Genomic DNA, 19,726 nt, shown 5'->3' with positions numbered 1-19,726 from the left:
ATGAGCGGTAACAGGAAAATGAATATCCAAAAAAGTACGAGAGAACGATTATGCAAGGTCCTGAACGATCAACTGTTGGCAGACAACTTGTATTTGTCGGGCTTGCATTCAGAGGTGAAAAGATTTCAGGAAGGATCGATAAAAGTATTAAAGCAGTACCAATGATGGGCTCCCTTTAAGCTCTACTATTTTCGGTCTATAACACCAGATGTTCTTTAAATTAATAAAAAGTGGATCAATACCCTTCTGAGATCGCCTTCAACTGTATTTACGAATTCACATGTACTTGTGGAAACAAGTATATAAGAAGAATTGAAAGAAGGGCATCTACAAGGTTTTCAGAACATATTCCCCATAATTTGTCCTTGAAAGAAAAGTAAAATTTTCAAAAATGCGATTACTAAACATTTAATGGATAGTGGACACAACGTGAATGTTTCAAAAGCATTCAAAATAATTAACAGGCAACCTACACCTTTTTTACTCTATTTTGCAGAGATCATTGCCATCAAGTGCTTTCTGTCTTACCTTTGCATACAGAAAGAAAGTGTAGTACACTAATCATTCTCATGATAAGATAGTTATATAATTTTAACGCTCATCAGTTACATTATCTCTTCACTATGATTTATAACTTAAAATCTGAAACATTCCACTGAAATTCACTCAATATGTAAAGTTTAATTTTATATTAAATAGGTACTTTGGTTGTCACTCATTTATTAACAGTTTATTTCATCTATAATTTAAGGACGACCTTTGAACGAATCTGAAGTGACCTTGAGAAATATTAGCCAATCAGCAAACAGTCAGTATAGAGTGAAAATATATTATACGAAACCAAAGAAATAAATTAGATACACTTCTAATATGTGGTTCAAAAACTTGTCAAGGTTAGAAAGAGGTTCAGAGGTTCTAAAATCGTAATGCATGCAGTAGAGGAAATCATCCATACGGCTACAGAATAGTCGGCCTCTGGAGCCATGATAAAGTCTCAAAAACTCTTTCAGCCTCGACCACATAGCTTCAATATTGTTTATGTGCACTCCGGTTGTTGAGTGCACAAAATGCTACTTGTGGATAACGACACGATGCACATAAACAAGCTTATGTAGGAGTCTGTACGCTCTCCAAACATCCGTATATATTGTAGTACCTGGCTACAGCCAATGTTACTGGTGCTTTTATTATCCAGTTCGCGATAATTGCCATAATTTACCTTAGTTAGGAATTATATTTAGGGTTTTCATCACGAACTGACATCAGCTATAATGCCAGAAATTTATTTATCCAAGTGGATGAAAGGCTTTCGCGTTAAAATCCGAGATCTATTATCTTATACCTGATTGATTCGTCCACAAACTATAATCTCGCCGTTTAATTTGTTATAGCCGCTCAATTATCACGTTTTGTACAAAATTCCCTGTGAACTGATCGTAAGTTAGCATTAAGCACTGAAGTTGGCGCCGTACCCTTGAAATCTCTAAAACGCCTCTGATTGGCTCGTCCATAAATTAGAGTCTCGCCCACTATCTCTTTATTATCACTTACAACTTAATCTCCTTCTCCATTGTTGATTATTTCACCTTTAACACATTAATCAGTCTTAACTATTATATTGAATGTGTTGTTTCCTCTTGTTTATTAAGTTGTTTCGAACTACACTTTATTGATTATGGCACTTAATAACATATTTTATAATAATATCCTCTATTGTAAGTTGAAGTCGTTTTGGTGTTGTTGAGAGAAAAAAAATTATTTTTTACCTTTTGAAAAATTTCTTTTTCAGTGATTCCGCATCAGAAATTCACGAAAAGTATCAAATGCAAATAGAATTATTAAAAACTGAACAAGCAAATTATATTCAAGAAATAACAAGAGAATTTGAACAGAAGTTATCAACTAATGAACGTGAAGTGATCACACGACAAAATATTGAAATTGGTTTGTTTATCGTTAACTATTATCACTATTATTATTATTGCTATTACTATTATTATTATTACTATTATTAATATTATGATTATCATTATCATTATTATTAATTAGGGGAGTTGAGTGTATGACACTAAGTAGTAATGGTAATTCGATGGATGTGGTTGTCAACTTTCATTGAGTATATATGTTTAATAAATGTTCTACATACTTACTGAGTAGCTAACTCGATGCAATTATGTATAGGATAAGTTGTAATAATCGTACTAGCAGATACACTGAAATACTATATCGGTCTATAAAGTTATTAATTCTTGAACTATGTTGCGTTGGTGACAGGTGTAAATTTTATAGTTGATGTTCGGACAATCCATCGTAATAAATGCTTTTGAAAATATTAAGTGAGTCAGTCAGTTATATATAATGTAGAATCTGATGGATGTGTACATCGTTTCAAGTTGCCAAACTTCATTAGCACAGTGAGATGAAATTGTAAGGGTTAGTCACAGAATAGTACAGGTAGTAACAGTATTATTTGTAATAGAAATGATTAAGCTTGGATCGTGGGGTTCGAGAAAACTTTATAAGGGATTTATAAGCATCGGATCTAGATGGAGTCAGCAATTGAATGCGTCCAAACGATTTGAGCTATATTATCCAAGATCTTCAACCATTAACCGCGATAATGACCCGGATTCCGATGTGGTAACCTGGACCTGCCTACATGGCTCAGTTCCTACAGTCACTGTCTTCATGGGCTGATGCCATATCTAGACTTGGCTCCCTCTAGCCTTCAACCTACTCTTTTACCAGACAAAATCGCTCATCGACGTTTTTTGTAGATGGACATGCGTAATACTTATACTAACCATTTCAGTCGATAAAGATTCACTCGCTCTGAAAAAGTGGCTTATATTAGGTCACGAAACTTTAGAAATACAATTTTTCCTCTCATTGGGATATAACAGAAATATATTTATTGTTCTGCCTATTGTTTCAGCCTCATGAGTTGAGAGTTGATCATTGTTCTTTTCCTGAAATAGCCCCATCAACTCCTGAATTTTTAATACCAGTGTCTTTGATAAATCTGACAAGTTCTCTACTGTTACATATCACCGCATCGTTTTCTATTGCTTTTGCTTTCGTTGCCCACCACTAATATGATAACCACAATCCAAGTCTAGTGATTTCTTTTGTTCCTTTAAAGTTATGTTCGTCGTTTCTCTTGATATTTATCACTTTGACTTTTAATCTTTTTTTTGGCATTGTTTTTGTGCTAAATTTGATTCCAAAAAAAAACTAGTAGAGTCGATATAAATTTGCATCGAATTCTCCGTCATCTTTTATTGACTATTTATTATTAACACCATTTTTTGGTTAAAATGTTGTAGTGGAACTCTGACACATAATGACTAGTAACCATACTAATATTGTAACATAATAGTGTAACATTTAAGATTATTTGATAGTCCCATTTATTTCATTACAGTTCAATTCACCATAACAGTAGCATATAACAATCAGAAATTCAATGATCTCCTTGTAAATAAACCATCAAGAATCTAAGTTTCAAAGAGTCAAATTCAACTTTGCGCGCGCCGATTACAAGTTCTCTTTGATAGTTTTAGGAATTCATTTTCTTATTGATTCTAGTTGAGATTCTTTTTTTGGGGGGGGGAGGAATATCATGTTTCTCAATCCAATATCTTTTACTTACTCTAAAATTTATGGTTAATCTAAAAGGGGGGGTGGGTGGGGATAGACCAGACTTATGATTATTTTCACATTTATTAGCCATCTGTTTAGTAAATTACCCTCCAATCCGTTTTGCTTACATGTAAATTTTTTTTTCTAATATTCATAGATCAAACATTAACAAAGTTAAAACAAATGGAACAAAGTCATTCCAAAAAATTAGCATATTTCGAGGAAACTATCTCAGACTATGATCGTCAGAATACAAGACTTAAGAATCGTATTATTGAATTACAATCGGAGTTAAAAGTGAGTTGGTAGTATTTAATTTTATCATTATCCAGTTTAATAACTGAAATGTTTGTAGTAAAAATGACTTATTTTTTAAAATGAGAATTCAATGTTACTCCCCTGAATGTCGAATGCTCTTGGTCCTAGGTGTAATTGGTAATTTGAATTATATGAATAACCTATAACATGATTCACTATTCATTTGTATTAACTATTTTCGATAAAAACTTCACATTTATCTGCGTTCAAAAACAGAACAGATACATAGTCACTACCTTTACAATAGTTTCACATTTTGTCAACCAGACATTACAGTACCTTTGCATAATCACTGAAATTTTACACTGTAAAGACCTATGTGTACATTGTACTCACTATACAATGAATTGCACCGATTAGCATCAAAAAGTTGTAGGAGCTTTGTAAAAATCTAGCGTCGTCACCCTCTGTTTGTACTCACTATTTTTATGACCGTCAGTTTAGTGAATATTCGTCTATATCAATGGAATAAGTTTGACATGCATTAAGGAAGGGTTGAAACTCAGTTAAGCCCTTAGGGAAAAGTGTCAATAGCTGAATAAAATGTTATGTTCATTACAGATTGAGGAGTGGGAGAAAACATCACGTTTGAGGATACATTAATGATGACTACGTTCACAATAGTTACTAGTTGAAAATAGATTGTCAAACAGACACAGCTGTCATCAACATAAAGTCTGGTACAGATGTACGTTTACTCAAGTCTCCTTACCACATTAACACAACGAGCTGAAAATAACTAAAGAGATCAAAATAGTGCAGTAGCATTGATTAGAAGAAGGACTAAACATTGAGAATGTGGTTTATGAAAACAAAGTGGAAAGATATGTGTGAAGGGAATTCAAGATGAAGAGTAAAATCATCCACACCACTGTGATCGACTTTGAGTCATGTTACCAGAAAGTTTCAAATAGGTCACCTACAGTTTCCATTTTGAGTACGGCTCACACAAGATACCCAAATTTTTTAGCAGTAGTCATCACTTGATTTGTGCGTGGGCTAGGATACTTCTCGGTGCCCAAGCCGAAACAGGTGGTTTTCTGAGGGTTTTACTCTCTGAGCTTTTGACTTAGAAATCTAATCCACTAGGAGAAGGTGGAGCAATGTTAGGAGGTGCGGTCCCATGTTGGCCAATGATCAGGAATATGTTCATATGCCATTTGTCCTCTTACGATCCTTTAACTCACGTGCACCGTTAGTTTGAAATCAGGGTTTTCCAACTCTCGTAAGTGGATGGTCTGTACCCCAAACTCGATTTAAGCGCCAAACATTCACTTCTCTTCTCCTCAGTTTCTTAAACAATACATCGTCCATGAGGCAGTAGGACTTCCCTAGGAGTGGCTGTATAAGTGTGGCCATATGCAAGCATTTCGAGAGGGAGAGCGGACTTTTCTCACCCTCGGCCGTACCAGGGCATTTTTTTACTACTATCTGGTTGGAGTCCATACGAATTTCATGATCAGTGATTGAAGAATTTCAGTGATACTGCTGGAAATCTGTCTCAATTGCGAAGCACACTCATTCTTGTCTTACTATGGATCTTCTGTTTTTAAGTTGCTTTATACTTTCTATTCTGTAAATTCATTTTTTTTCTCCTGAATTATATTGTCTTTGCCTCATTTTCTATTACCTCTGGTATTATTACTACTTCTACTACTTGGATATTCGTCTCGATAACTTCATCTTGCTGGGTTAAAACATGGCTTAGTAACTTGGGTTGATGCACATACATGTGTCAGGTTCTACATTGCTTATGATAATTGAATGACTCTGGCAATGGACTTCAAGGTGTTGAATTTTACTTCATCAACTCAACAGTTTACTCTTTAATTTAATCTATTTATTTAGTACACGTTTATATTCTAGTGAAATATGATACCAAAAAAGTGGATGCATACTTTTAGAAGTATTTGTCATTAAAAAACGAATTACACGTGATAGTTACGGTCAGTAATTGCCAGCTGATTAAGTGCGATTTACATAGCTTGCGTATCATCGCACAGTAAGACAATGTCATCTCTATCCCCAAAATTGAAAAACCTTTCTCCAGGTAACAAATCTACACCACCATTATCATTTAATTTCATTCCAAGCCGTCTTCAGAATGTTATCGGTGAGAAAATTAAAGAGGAATGGTACTCAGATTTGGGAAACCCTGCCTAAGCCTACTGCTTAGCTGAAATGTCAAGAAATGATTGTTATCCTTTTAGTTTTTCTGACGTGTTTGCGTACAGAGCTTTCAACATATTTAGTAAATTTCTCAGACATATCCATATCAACAGATTGTGTTTTTTTCAATGTCATTTTCAGCTCCTACATAATTTGTACTTCAGAAAAAGAGTCCTTTTCGTGTTCTTTTTATGAATTACATTATTTCTGTTTTTGAAAAAAACTAAATTGTCAAATGTTATCTTCTACATATATTTCAAGCGTTTAACAGAAAATAATAATACCGTTGAAGCTAAATATGAACCCATTAAAGTGGTCGATACACCTGTTACAACATCAACCCAACCAATTGTTTCTCGTCATGAAGTCGATGTACAATGTAATATAAAACTCAATGAAAACAATTCACTTATTAACACTACTACTAATAATAATGTAGGTTTTGTTTGGATTTCTTAAATATCTTTTTTGAATAAGTAATGATTTTACTGATTGGTAGTACTATCCCTTCAAGTAATTTATAGTATTTAGCTCACCAGTGGGTATACTTCAAAATGTCTTTAAAGTTCTAAGTGAGAAGTTTCGATTGATGTTCGACATGTCGGGAGTGGAATGGTCGTCAATAGTGGCGTTGAATAATCATCATTCTATGTTGTTAATTGGTTGAAGTTTAAAATATACCATTAGATGCAGACGATCACTTTAGTTCTATTATCTTAGCGTTCTGTCCTGAGTTGGATTACTGATGAGGTTGTAGATGGATACCGTTAAGGAGCTCGAGACCGGGATAAAGCGAAACTGCCGAGTGGTTTTGGCGTCCAATGGTACTCCAACTAATTTCTTTTTATATTTGTTCTTTAGATTTGTAATCATGATAATGGAACCGTGTCATCAACTGAATTGTGTTCTGAAGTAAATAATAATACTCATCTACAGTCAAATGATGAGTGTGATGATTGGATTGAAAAAGTACGTCAAGAAATACTGCAGTCAGATTCTCTTGATTCTTTGTAAGTTGGAAAAATTGAATTTCAATGTTACTATCTTTGTTGTATTTAATACGTAGGTTGGTTTAGAGGTTAAGGGTTCACACGCGAAACCGAAGGTCCTAGGTTCGAGTTTCGCTTGTAGGTTCGTGGACACGCAGTACTAAGGAGTTCAATACTAGGACGAAACGCCCATGCAGTACTTTCAGGTTCTTAGTGGTGGTCTAGCTTAAATCGACTTGTGATTTTTAAGTTATCATAAACGTTTTATTCCATAAATTAATTTTTCTCGCGGAATTATATTGTTTACGCTGAATGTTTCCTACTATCTCTGACACTGTCCCTTATGTAGTGTAACATTTTGTGGTGATTCTCATATTTGCCTGGTTCTGCGTTGCTTGTGATTGAATGACTAGCTCAGTGGTTTAATTGGTAGGCAGCATGAGTTACCTGAAGACTCCCATTCTTTGATATGTAGTGCTTATACTTTGTTAATGTGTTCCTTAAACATGTCAACTCAATTATCATCTACTGCTTCTTAGTGTTAAATATTTGTCTAACTGGTTGAAGTCCATGAGAAGACCTTTACTACACATAAAGTAAAACTGGAAAGTTAGCATCAAAAAATATTATGGCATTCGTTTCGTTTTATTCACCTCTTTTTTCGTTATAGACACCCAGCATTGCGCCAATCTCGATATCCTACTTCGGTTCCTATACGTGATTATGAAGCGCTTCAATTACACAATACAGATCTTCAAGTAAGTTTATTTTTTATTCTGATATAGTATTGGATTATAGCTGAGGAAATATGTATATCTCCAACTTATTGTATAAATACAAATGATAGCTTTATTTAGTCAGTACTATTGGGGTAATAAATAATGGGCATAACGTATATATGCATTTGTACAAGGTATCTTCATGATCCAGAACGATTGAATTTCGTATGATTTTGATTTGATAATTTGTTTCACAATGTTGCCTCTTTGGCTTTTTTCTACTGATTATGCAATCGAATATTTGTCTCGAATAGAACGAAACGTTACAACATTGCTCTTGCGAAGTTGAATATTTTGAAATTGATCCGAAAACACCATGGTTGTTGGTATATTTACTTTGACGTTTGTCCTTCAGTAAAACAAATGAAGATGACATTGAAATTCGTACATCAGATATATTTTTTATTAGGAACCCTTGATAATTCCTAGAAGTTTGAAAAAATCTAGAAAATGCTAAAAATACTTTGAATAATCAGCGCTTTTTGGAAGTCGCCAAGGTAACTCTAAGAGACAGCAGAGTATTTTATCATTATCTGACTAGATATTTACAGATTCTGTTATCAAGTTTAACTTATTTTCTAGAAACTTCTGGAATCACATGAAACACTATAATTACCCTCGCTTTATGTTCATGAACAAATAAATTCTGAAGTAAAGTTCCTTCCATATATATCGTTGTTTATTCTCTGTTCAGCGTTCAAAGTAAATTTCTTTGCACTAGGAATAAATCGTTAGAAATCCCAATGCCTAAGCATTCAGTAACAAGACTTATCATTTATGCGATAAAAATGGATAGGGGGAGATACTTGCTGAACATAGTTTGTAAATAAAAACAAATGACAGCCCCTAAATGACCTGGTACGGCTGAGAGTAAAGAGAGTCAGCTTTCCCTCTCGAAATGCTCTCACATGGCCACGCGTATATAGACTCTGCCGAGGAAGTCCTACTCACTGCCTTCTCGTGGCGGGGTGTTGTTTACGAAATCGAAAGGTCGAAAAGCCAATATCCGGCACTTTAACCAGATTCCAAACCAATGGTGCACATGAGCTCCAGTATCCTGAACGAACAAATGGAGTATGAACCAATTGCTGGTCACCGGCTACCATGGGACTGCATCTCTTGACGTTGCTCCACTGCCTTGTGGACCAGACCTTCAGGTCAAAGGCTCGGGGTTTGGCCCCCTAAGAAAACCACCTGCTTCGGTTTGGGCACCTGGGCATTATCATAGCCTTCACACAAATCAAATGAGATTTGTGTGGCGCATATATATTCGGTGCCCCCTTGTACCAATATCTATGAGTTCAAATAAATAAATAAAATTAATGGTTTAATATATTTACAATTAAAAAATGTTAAAGTGGAATATAATACGATTCACAATTGATTGATCACTGGGTGGTGATCAATCTCATGCTTGTCTAGTCCTTATTAGTGCAGATCGAATGCTATCGATCATGTTGCAATGTGGCCACCAGTCTAGGTGACTCGACACTGCGGGCACTATGTATTGAGATTAGATGGTGGTTGGAGGTAGTCAACAGGAAACCCTGGACCCGGGTTTCGTGCTACTTGGCACTCGTCAGCAAGGTGTACCTGTAATCTTGAGGGAACTGGTGCTCCCTGGCGGATTCGATCTCGTGTCACCCAGCTTCACAGTCAGAGACGTTACCACTGAGCTATCCGAGCCGTGACTGACCTCCTGTAGGACTGAGATGTAATCACAATTGATTGATCACTGGGTGGTGATCAATCTCATGCTTGTCTAGTCCTTATTAGTGCAGATCGAATGCTATCGATCATGTTGCAATGTGGCCACCAGTCTAGGTGACTCGACACTGCGGGCACTATGTATTGAGATTAGATGGTGGTTGGAGGTAGTCAACAGGAAACCCTGGACCCGGGTTTCGTGCTACTTGGCACTCGTCAGCAAGGTGTACCTGTAATCTTGAGGGAACTGGTGCTCCCTGGCGGATTCGATCTCGTGTCACCCAGCTTCACAGTCAGAGACGTTACCACTGAGCTATCCGAGCCGTGACTGATCTCCTGTAGGACTGAGATGTAATCACAATTGATTGATCACTGGGTGGTGATCAATCTCATGCTTGTCTAGTCCTTATTAGTGCAGATCGAATGCTATCGATCATGTTGCAATGTGGCCACCAGTCTAGGTGACTCGACACTGCGGGCACTATGTATTGAGATTAGATGGTGGTTGGAGGTAGTCAACAGGAAACCCTGGACCCGGGTTTCGTGCTACTTGGCACTCGTCAGCAAGGTGTACCTGTAATCTTGAGGGAACTGGTGCTCCCTGGCGGATTCGATCTCGTGTCACCCAGCTTCACAGTCAGAGACGTTACCACTGAGCTATCCGAGCCGTGACTGACCTCCTGTAGGACTGAGATGTAATCACAATTGATTGATCACTGGGTGGTGATCAATCTCATGCTTGTCTAGTCCTTATTAGTGCAGATCGAATGCTATCGATCATGTTGCAATGTGGCCACCAGTCTAGGTGACTCGACACTGCGGGCACTATGTATTGAGATTAGATGGTGGTTGGAGGTAGTCAACAGGAAACCCTGGACCCGGGTTTCGTGCTACTTGGCACTCGTCAGCAAGGTGTACCTGTAATCTTGAGGGAACTGGTGCTCCCTGGCGGATTCGATCTCGTGTCACCCAGCTTCACAGTCAGAGACGTTACCACTGAGCTATCCGAGCCGTGACTGATCTCCTGTAGGACTGAGATGTAATCACAATTGATTGATCACTGGGTGGTGATCAATCTCATGCTTGTCTAGTCCTTATTAGTGCAGATCGAATGCTATCGATCATGTTGCAATGTGGCCACCAGTCTAGGTGACTCGACACTGCGGGCACTATGTATTGAGATTAGATGGTGGTTGGAGGTAGTCAACAGGAAACCCTGGACCCGGGTTTCGTGCTACTTGGCACTCGTCAGCAAGGTGTACCTGTAATCTTGAGGGAACTGGTGCTCCCTGGCGGATTCGATCTCGTGTCACCCAGCTTCACAGTCAGAGACGTTACCACTGAGCTATCCGAGCCGTGACTGACCTCCTGTAGGACTGAGATGTAATCACAATTGATTGATCACTGGGTGGTGATCAATCTCATGCTTGTCTAGTCCTTATTAGTGCAGATCGAATGCTATCGATCATGTTGCAATGTGGCCACCAGTCTAGGTGACTCGACACTGCGGGCACTATGTATTGAGATTAGATGGTGGTTGGAGGTAGTCAACAGGAAACCCTGGACCCGGGTTTCGTGCTACTTGGCACTCGTCAGCAAGGTGTACCTGTAATCTTGAGGGAACTGGTGCTCCCTGGCGGATTCGATCTCGTGTCACCCAGCTTCACAGTCAGAGACGTTACCACTGAGCTATCCGAGCCGTGACTGATCTCCTGTAGGACTGAGATGTAATCACAATTGATTGATCACTGGGTGGTGATCAATCTCATGCTTGTCTAGTCCTTATTAGTGCAGATCGAATGCTATCGATCATGTTGCAATGTGGCCACCAGTCTAGGTGACTCGACACTGCGGGCACTATGTATTGAGATTAGATGGTGGTTGGAGGTAGTCAACAGGAAACCCTGGACCCGGGTTTCGTGCTACTTGGCACTCGTCAGCAAGGTGTACCTGTAATCTTGAGGGAACTGGTGCTCCCTGGCGGATTCGATCTCGTGTCACCCAGCTTCACAGTCAGAGACGTTACCACTGAGCTATCCGAGCCGTGACTGACCTCCTGTAGGACTGAGATGTAATCACAATTGATTGATCACTGGGTGGTGATCAATCTCATGCTTGTCTAGTCCTTATTAGTGCAGATCGAATGCTATCGATCATGTTGCAATGTGGCCACCAGTCTAGGTGACTCGACACTGCGGGCACTATGTATTGAGATTAGATGGTGGTTGGAGGTGTGACGAGTGCCAAGTAGCACGAAACCCGGGTCCAGGGTTTCCTGTTGACTACCTCCAACCACCATCTAATCTCAATACATAGTGCCCGCAGTGTCGAGTCACCTAGACTGGTGGCCACATTGCAACATGATCGATAGCATTCGATCTGCACTAATAAGGACTAGACAAGCATGAGATTGATCACCACCCAGTGATCAATCAATTGTGATTACATCTCAGTCCTACAGGAGGTCAGTCACGGCTCGGATAGCTCAGTGGTAACGTCTCTGACTGTGAAGCTGGGTGACACGAGATCGAATCCGCCAGGGAGCACCAGTTCCCTCAAGATTACAGGTACACCTTGCTGACGAGTGCCAAGTAGCACGAAACCCGGGTCCAGGGTTTCCTGTTGACTACCTCCAACCACCATCTAATCATAATACGATTCTCCATTTGTTGTGGTAGAATTTATTTGTTGCAAGGAAGCATGCGACAATGAATAACGTGTCTGTTTATTATTATTATTGTTATTATTATTATTATTATTATTACGTTGGTGATGGGATCACTTGGTTTTATAGAATGATTGAACTTGGAATTTATGAACTATTTGTTGTGGATTTTTTTAAAAAACTAAGTTAGTTGTGTTCTTCGTGAGACCTGAAAGTATCGATTTCGTATGGATGTTATACTTTCTATGTTCCAAATTTAGGAAACAGCATAAATAACAGATGTGTCCAGAGCTCGTTACTTTTCAAATACCATCAGTAAATACTGGTTACACGACGAAAAAGAGTCACCTGCACAAAGATAATACTTTTTTTTGTTTTTTTCTCTCCATTTTCTACCTAGAATCAATTACAACAACTTTCTGCCGATTTTGAAGCATTACGATCCAAGTGTACAGCTGCATGCAGCAGTGCCAGTAATAAACATTCCTTATTTGAATCATTGCATGTTCATGCAGTGGATAGTACAGTTAAATTAAACAATTCTAGTTTCTCGTTTAATTCAATTCCACCTGATTATCAACATGTTTTGCTGACTAGCCCAAGTGATAATCGTTTACATGAGTTAGTTGAATATGAAGTAAGTGTATTGGTTTTTCTATGGAAGGAAACAAAACCAAAAAGTTCTTTTTTAAATCTTCGTATAGGTTTCATTGATTCACTTATTAATTTACTACCAATCTTTTAACAGGTTACTTTTTGTTTAAATCACTTCAAAAATCGCCATCTCTTCTCGTCCAACTGTCACTAGAAGTTGTCATTTGTTTTTATCATTTTTCCAATTAATTATTTAGGCTGGTCAAGTGAGCTATAGTGTTGTTATGGTTATATAAACGGTTGAAACTTCCTTGCTAGTTATCCAATTCGAAGCATATTTCTTCACATGGTACCTGAAAACAAATCTGGGTTACTAGTGGTCTTATCGTCTAAAATCAACAGTCACAGTCGATCTTTGATGTATTGACCTTGCAAATTTTAGACCTTACTACTAATGGTTAAAATCACTAGACCAAGTTAAACTGCGTCATTCTTGAGGTCGACTTTCTTCCTAATTTCTTGACGTTATAAGAAGATAGCATCTCTAGAGATTCTAATTATCCTGAGGAACTTCTATACTGTCACCACACCTCAATATGACTTTGCTTTTGGGATTTATGTGCATTGCTTTTAATCGTGCCAGTCTCTAACCAAAATGTGTGACATAAAAAACCTCTAATCATCATAGCTATAATCAACTATTAAAATAGTCATCCCTGATCACTGTATCAAAGCAATAGATTATGGTCAAAGTTGCTTGCTGTAGCACATGTCCAAGCTACCTTAAAATGCCTATCGCATAATAATGATATTTTAAAATGAAATGTAAGCTCAGATTCGTTTTGTTAGCTTTGAGCGCGTCTCTTGTTTATGTGATGACAAATGATGGCAACTGACTGAAGTAGAACGGGTTTCGAGCTTGAAAGTCGATGGCAGTGTGGATGAATTTTGAGTGACTGACTCAAGCAATAAATCATTTCTGTTTCTATTTTTCTTTATTATCATCATCTTTTTCTATTATTGTCTTATATATCATCCTACTGATCAGAGTGATATAGTTAAACATTATGAGTACTTCTTGTTATCAAGTATTAAGTGGTTGGAATCAGTCGGCAATAAACCATCGACCTGGGTTTCGTACTAATTAACACTCACCAGCAAGATGTATATTCAACAATATTTATGGTACTGTGACTGTTGTTCAAGTGCTAACTAGTATAAACTGTAGGTCCATGCTTTCCTATCGACAGCATGCATTCATTTGACATCCAATCATATTTTAACTCGATCGATGGGATTCAACCAGTAATAAGAACCAGATAAGCGTAACATTAATTAATACTCAGTGGTTAATGAGTATGAGTGGCTATGTCCAGTATTTCATGTAGCGTTTCGAAAGTTCATGATGCCAAAGCATTATATCCTTAGCAGATAATTTCCAATAAACAGTTAATTCATCATGAGTCTAATTAACTATGTAATTGAAATTTAATAGTTTAAACCGCTAAATTTTATTAATCATTAATTCAAACTTAATTTCATCATACTTCAGTTACTGTAAATAGTTGTTTTTTTTTCTCTTTCATTAAATCTATCCGAGAAAGTTTATCTTAACGAGTGTTTATTTATTCAATTGCTCATTGTTGTGTTTTTCATGTTTACTTTCCAGTATTTGAAAAATGTTCTCTTCGAGTATATGCAAGGACGTGAAACTCAAGTTTGTGAAGTTATTTATTGCTATATATATATATATATATATATATATATATATATAATATTTTTTTTATCTCTGTCCAATTTCTTCAAGTTGTTGCATTGGAGGGGGGGCGATGGACCATCCTTTTTTTCTAAAATAAGCGAAATACATCCTTTTTAGTGCTTTGCTAATCTGTTTAACATGAATTATTTGTTTAGCGTCAGTCAGTACTGTACTGTGTTTATCCGAAAGTTTCAATAAACCTATTAAAAGAGCCATTATCTTGATGTTTCCCAATGAAACTTAATTACTAATATATTTATTTTCATTGAAATCATCAACCGATCTATGTTGGATCACCATTGAAAACCTGGGAGCATTGGTTGACTGTTTCTTCCTAGTATGAGTTCATGATTTCTACGAAATCCAACGATCTCTACAACTGTATACTAAAAATAGTTAGGTTCAGATGTAGAAAAAATCATCTGTCAGTATTTCCTACGGTTTAGTTGAAAGTGAACAATTTTGTCACCATTGTGAAGATGTTTAATTTTTAACATTAATTATTAAAACACTGAAATGTTAGTTTTTGTGTGAATTTTGTTATGACTTTATGTTCGGCTTTTTATCACGTAATTTATCCACCAATCAAAATACGACTTATACAATCTTCACACTGTGCCAAACCAACGACGTTCGACCGGTATAAACAGCTTAGCGTCCTTATTGATCCTATGTTCGCCTAGCCCGTCCACTTGAGTCCAGAACACCAAATACCAACTTCCAATATGCGAATCGAATAATTTATTTCAGACATACTGGGTTTATATATCCAACAAACAGACCGCAACGCACCACAAAATAGGAAATAATATTTGTACACAATAAAGCCAAAAAGTGGCTGTGAACGCGGGAGGTAGTAATTAATAGACTGAACATAGCTTAAGAACCGTAAATCGTACAATAATAAATTATAGGTCAAAATAAAGCTTATAATGAGAGGGATATAAATATACATAATCTAATTATTGAATAATTATACAATAAGAATATTTATAGAATATTAGTCTATTAACAGTCCTTGGAAGTTACCCGTAATTTAATCTTCACTAGGATATAACAAATTTATGTACTAAATTGAAACTTATTTGGATCACTGGATTATTATCTAGTTATTGATAAAACCTACTTAGATTCTGAGTTTATACAACTCCACTGGTTCAAGATGTTCACACACACCATCGTCCGCAATGGATTGTAGTTTATTTTCTGGGTATTTTTATTTATTTAAAAAAACAGATTATTCTTTTAAGAGTAGTGAATTCCATCTTGGTTGTGTTTCTATCTTCATTTTTTAAAATGTACTATGGTATTTTGATTTCATTGTTCGTCATAAAAATTCTCTATTGTGTGCATTTTGTTGTGTCATATTGACCAATTATTTGTTTGTGTTTTGGTATTCTAAATAATTACTATGTTTTAGTGATGTTTTTTTTTCTCCAAATTTATTTTCAAATGTAGACATTGTCAAAAGTTCTATGCTCGCTAATGCGTTTCAATGCAGATCAAACGCGTAAAGTACTTTCTTATGAAGATCAAAAAAGCAAGGTCAGTCTCAGTTTTATATTGTATCCTATTCTTAAATACGAAATGAATAAACATCTAATTGTGATTTATTGGTCTTTTAGAAACGTGTCGTCTTATATTTTCTGTTCTTATTGAAACTGTGTCACTAAATTAATCCTAGTGATTTTTAGCTTCGAGTATGGGTTCGATTCTTCATACATACATTTCTAAGCGGTCGAAAATTAAAATGAAAAAATAACTAAATAGTTGATGCCGGCCCAATTTTATTATTTATTTATTTGAACACGTAGATATTGGTACAAGAGGGCACCAGATACATACGCGCCACACAAATCTCATTTGATTTGTTTGAGAGCTGTGATACTGCCCGGGTGCCCAGACCGAAGCAGGTGGTTCTCTCAGGGGCAACACCCAGAGCCTTCGACCTGAAGGTCTGATCCACAAGGCAGTGGAGCATCGTAAGGAGATACAGTCCGATGGTAGCCGGTGACCAACGATTGGTTCGTACGCCGTTTGTTCCTTCAGGATACTGGAGCCCATGTACACCATTGGTTTGGAATCAAGGATTTACAACCTATCTAGGTGGACTCTCCGTGTTCACCAACCCGGCTAAAGTGCCGAATGTTCGCCTTCCGACCTTCTGATTTCGTAAACAACACCCTCGCCACGAGGAGGCAGTGGGGAGAAGTCTATATACGCATGGCCATGTGGGAGCATTTCGAGAGGGAAAGCTGACTCTCTCCACTCTCGACTGTACCAGGGCATTTGGGGGCATGCCGATCGAATGAAACTTCAGATCACGTAGCAGTGAATCAGTCACTAACTAAACCTGAAAATTTCCTACAGAAATATCGACATTACTACTAGTATGAAACCAAGTGGTGGCATACAAAGATAGTGAGGAAAAGACATGAGTTACTGTTTGACATTTAACTTTATAAGATCGTCTTTCTCCATAACTTGACTGTAATAATCAATAATCTATGTATTCTATACATAAAAGCATTGTAGTATACCATCATCATGTATACCCATTTTGTATCATATAAATGCTTCTGATATGAATAATTGAATGATGTCAAGTGTTCTGTTGCAATTCAGGCAGATTCATTAAAAGATAAGTTTGTGAACCTGTATTGATTAAGATATTGGACTTTCAAAGGTGCATGTTCTCTGACTGGTGCTATTTTCATCAATATCGGGTTGGGAAGGTTGTCGAATTTTATCGAGATCACGATTTGACCTGAGGTAGACAACCATTGAACACCTAGAGGCGCTGGAAGGCCGTGTCGTCGTAGTTTGGGATTTCTCATCGATGCTTATCCACAACCTCCCATTATTCTGTCCCAATCTTTTGTCTTACACAAATGCTTAATCTCTAGACTACTGAAGCGGAATTCAGTGGTGTGTTTTTTAAAATCTAAATAGTGAATAGGACAATACTAGCGCAAGTTTAATTTACTGAAAGTCTAAATATTTCCATGTTGAAAAAAAACGCCTCGCTTTAGGCGTGATACAAGCATTGAATGAAATCAACATAATCTTAAAATATATAATCATAGATACGGAAGATTTACCCGATAAATAGTTAAAATAGGGTTAAAAGTAAAGAAAACTAAGGATTGATATATCAGTTGGTGACATTGATCCAAAGGACATTGGGTGCCAATCTAGTGTTGTATGCATGAAGCTGTAAACTTCTCGTGTGTAGAGTTCTCAGAAAGATGGTATCAATCAATGGTAGGGAAACATATGGTGATATAAATTATCAATAATTACAGACAGACAAAATCAACATAGAGGCTCGTACGGATATGAGTTGGCTCAAATTGCCATATCGCATTATCATGACAAGATGAAAGTAATACAGTGAATAATAAAAGGTCGAAATAATATGTTTCTGAAGAAAAAAGAAGATTAAGCATTGATAACTTGACTCGAAAAGGTAAACTATAAAGGTATATATGGAAAAATACCAGAATTCAAGATAGAGGAGTAGATACATAGTTGTACCATCATGAACGATTCTGAGTCATGTCTCCAAAAACTAATCGCACTAATCATTCCAATATCAACCAAACTACCTTCATCTATCAATGTAATATAAAAAAGAAATCAAGTCATTTCCTTCAGAATATCAATCCAAAATGATGAGTGAATTAAGACCATTAACCTTGAAAACATCATGACCAAGCCTCATCTACTACTTTAGTTTGAGTCACTTGTTTAAAGTCGACAACATTAATCTTTGTTCTTGGTATTCAAAAAAAAAGAAGTTGCATTAATACTGACTATAGTTACTTCAATGAAAAATGAACTTTCTCAATTGAAACTTTGTGTTTAAACATTGATTTCAATATCGTTTAACTATAGCACAAATTAATATAGGGTAAGTTGTAAAAATGTGTGTCCTAATCAAATAATTATGAATAATATAACTTCATCGTTTTTCTTAATTATAATAATAAAACACACTGATAACTTAAATGTTTACTTCAATAACTATTCATCCATATTATTATTGCTACTGTTAGTAGAATCATACACGGGTATATTATTTTCTTTGTGTTATAGTACCAATAAGTTTCTTGTCAAATTCTTTTATATACTTCAAAGCCTATGGATTGGTATTATTCTTATGTATATATTTGAGTGTATTACATATTTTTAAGGTTTTAAATTGGGCAGTTGGTATTTATACATATTATTTATCATTGAACAAAAAATTTGTTGTCAGCGCTTTTTTCTTTGTGTATGACGTTTAAAACAAGTTAGTCAAGGAAAATACAATTACGTATTTACTCTACGTAAAATGTATTATACTTGTGCAATGTTTATTTAATTTTAGACATGGACTATTCGCACAGTTATGGAATGAAATGAAACTGATGAAGTAATATCAGTAACTCTAAACTGCGACAAGCGCTTTCCTCACTACTACTACTACCACCTTTTCTTGTTTCTCTCTCTCCTCATACACAACGGCATACTTCAGAGATGATTTTTCAGGTTCACTCGAGTCATTGTACATTTCCTAGGTGTTACTATTTGTGTCTCAAGTTCTCCACATGTTTTATTTCGCCTTTTATCCTATTTAGGACAAAGTGTGGATTTCTACTGCTATTTTCTTGATTTCATCATTGCATCAATCGTTGTTTCGTTCCCTATTTTAATTACTTCGTTATATATTGTGATGCTTTTTGTTTTGTCGTATTTTTTCAACAATAAAATGCAGACGTATATGTGGCTGTGATATGAACAAGTTGTAATAATCTTTTTTTAATATACACCTTTAATATATTGTTCAAACGATCTGTCGTACAGGTAAAATATTCTCCATATTTCAAATAATAACTTGATATTATTGTTTCATTTTGATTGAAAAGGTGGGTAATATCGTAGGATTATTGTCTAGGTCAGTGCAAACTGTAGAATCACACTATTGTCCTTACTAAGTCATCCTATCGTGATGGTCAGCAATATGATGTTTAGCACTTCTGAAGAACATAGTTGGGCTGGAGATAAGGTAATGTATTTAATATGAAAAGCAATAAGCCACATAGTGACCACACCTAGGCGG

At 36.3% G+C, this 19,726-nt stretch overlaps 1 protein-coding gene across 1 annotated transcript in view; it reads left to right on the top strand.

The window, feature by feature from the left end:
• MS3_00002387 (uncharacterized protein) overlaps nt 1-19,102 on the top strand; it is a 40,396-nt gene extending 21,294 nt beyond the window's left edge. The window contains exons 10-18 of the mRNA XM_051209961.1: nt 1,790-1,944; nt 3,800-3,939; nt 6,391-6,564; nt 6,991-7,139; nt 7,789-7,876; nt 12,670-12,906; nt 14,533-14,580; nt 16,081-16,167; nt 18,995-19,102. Of these exons, the coding sequence (XP_051075446.1) occupies nt 1,790-1,944; nt 3,800-3,939; nt 6,391-6,564; nt 6,991-7,139; nt 7,789-7,876; nt 12,670-12,906; nt 14,533-14,580; nt 16,081-16,167; nt 18,995-19,024 (1,108 nt within the window). The 3' untranslated portion in view covers nt 19,025-19,102. The remainder of the gene's footprint in view (nt 1-1,789; nt 1,945-3,799; nt 3,940-6,390; nt 6,565-6,990; nt 7,140-7,788; nt 7,877-12,669; nt 12,907-14,532; nt 14,581-16,080; nt 16,168-18,994) is intronic.
• Nucleotides 19,103-19,726: the final 624 nt, after the last annotated feature.

Source organism: Schistosoma haematobium, chromosome 1 (genome assembly GCF_000699445.3).
Source record: "Schistosoma haematobium chromosome 1, whole genome shotgun sequence".
NCBI lineage: Eukaryota > Metazoa > Platyhelminthes > Trematoda > Strigeidida > Schistosomatidae > Schistosoma > Schistosoma haematobium.
This window is presented reverse-complemented; position numbering and strand designations above follow the sequence as displayed.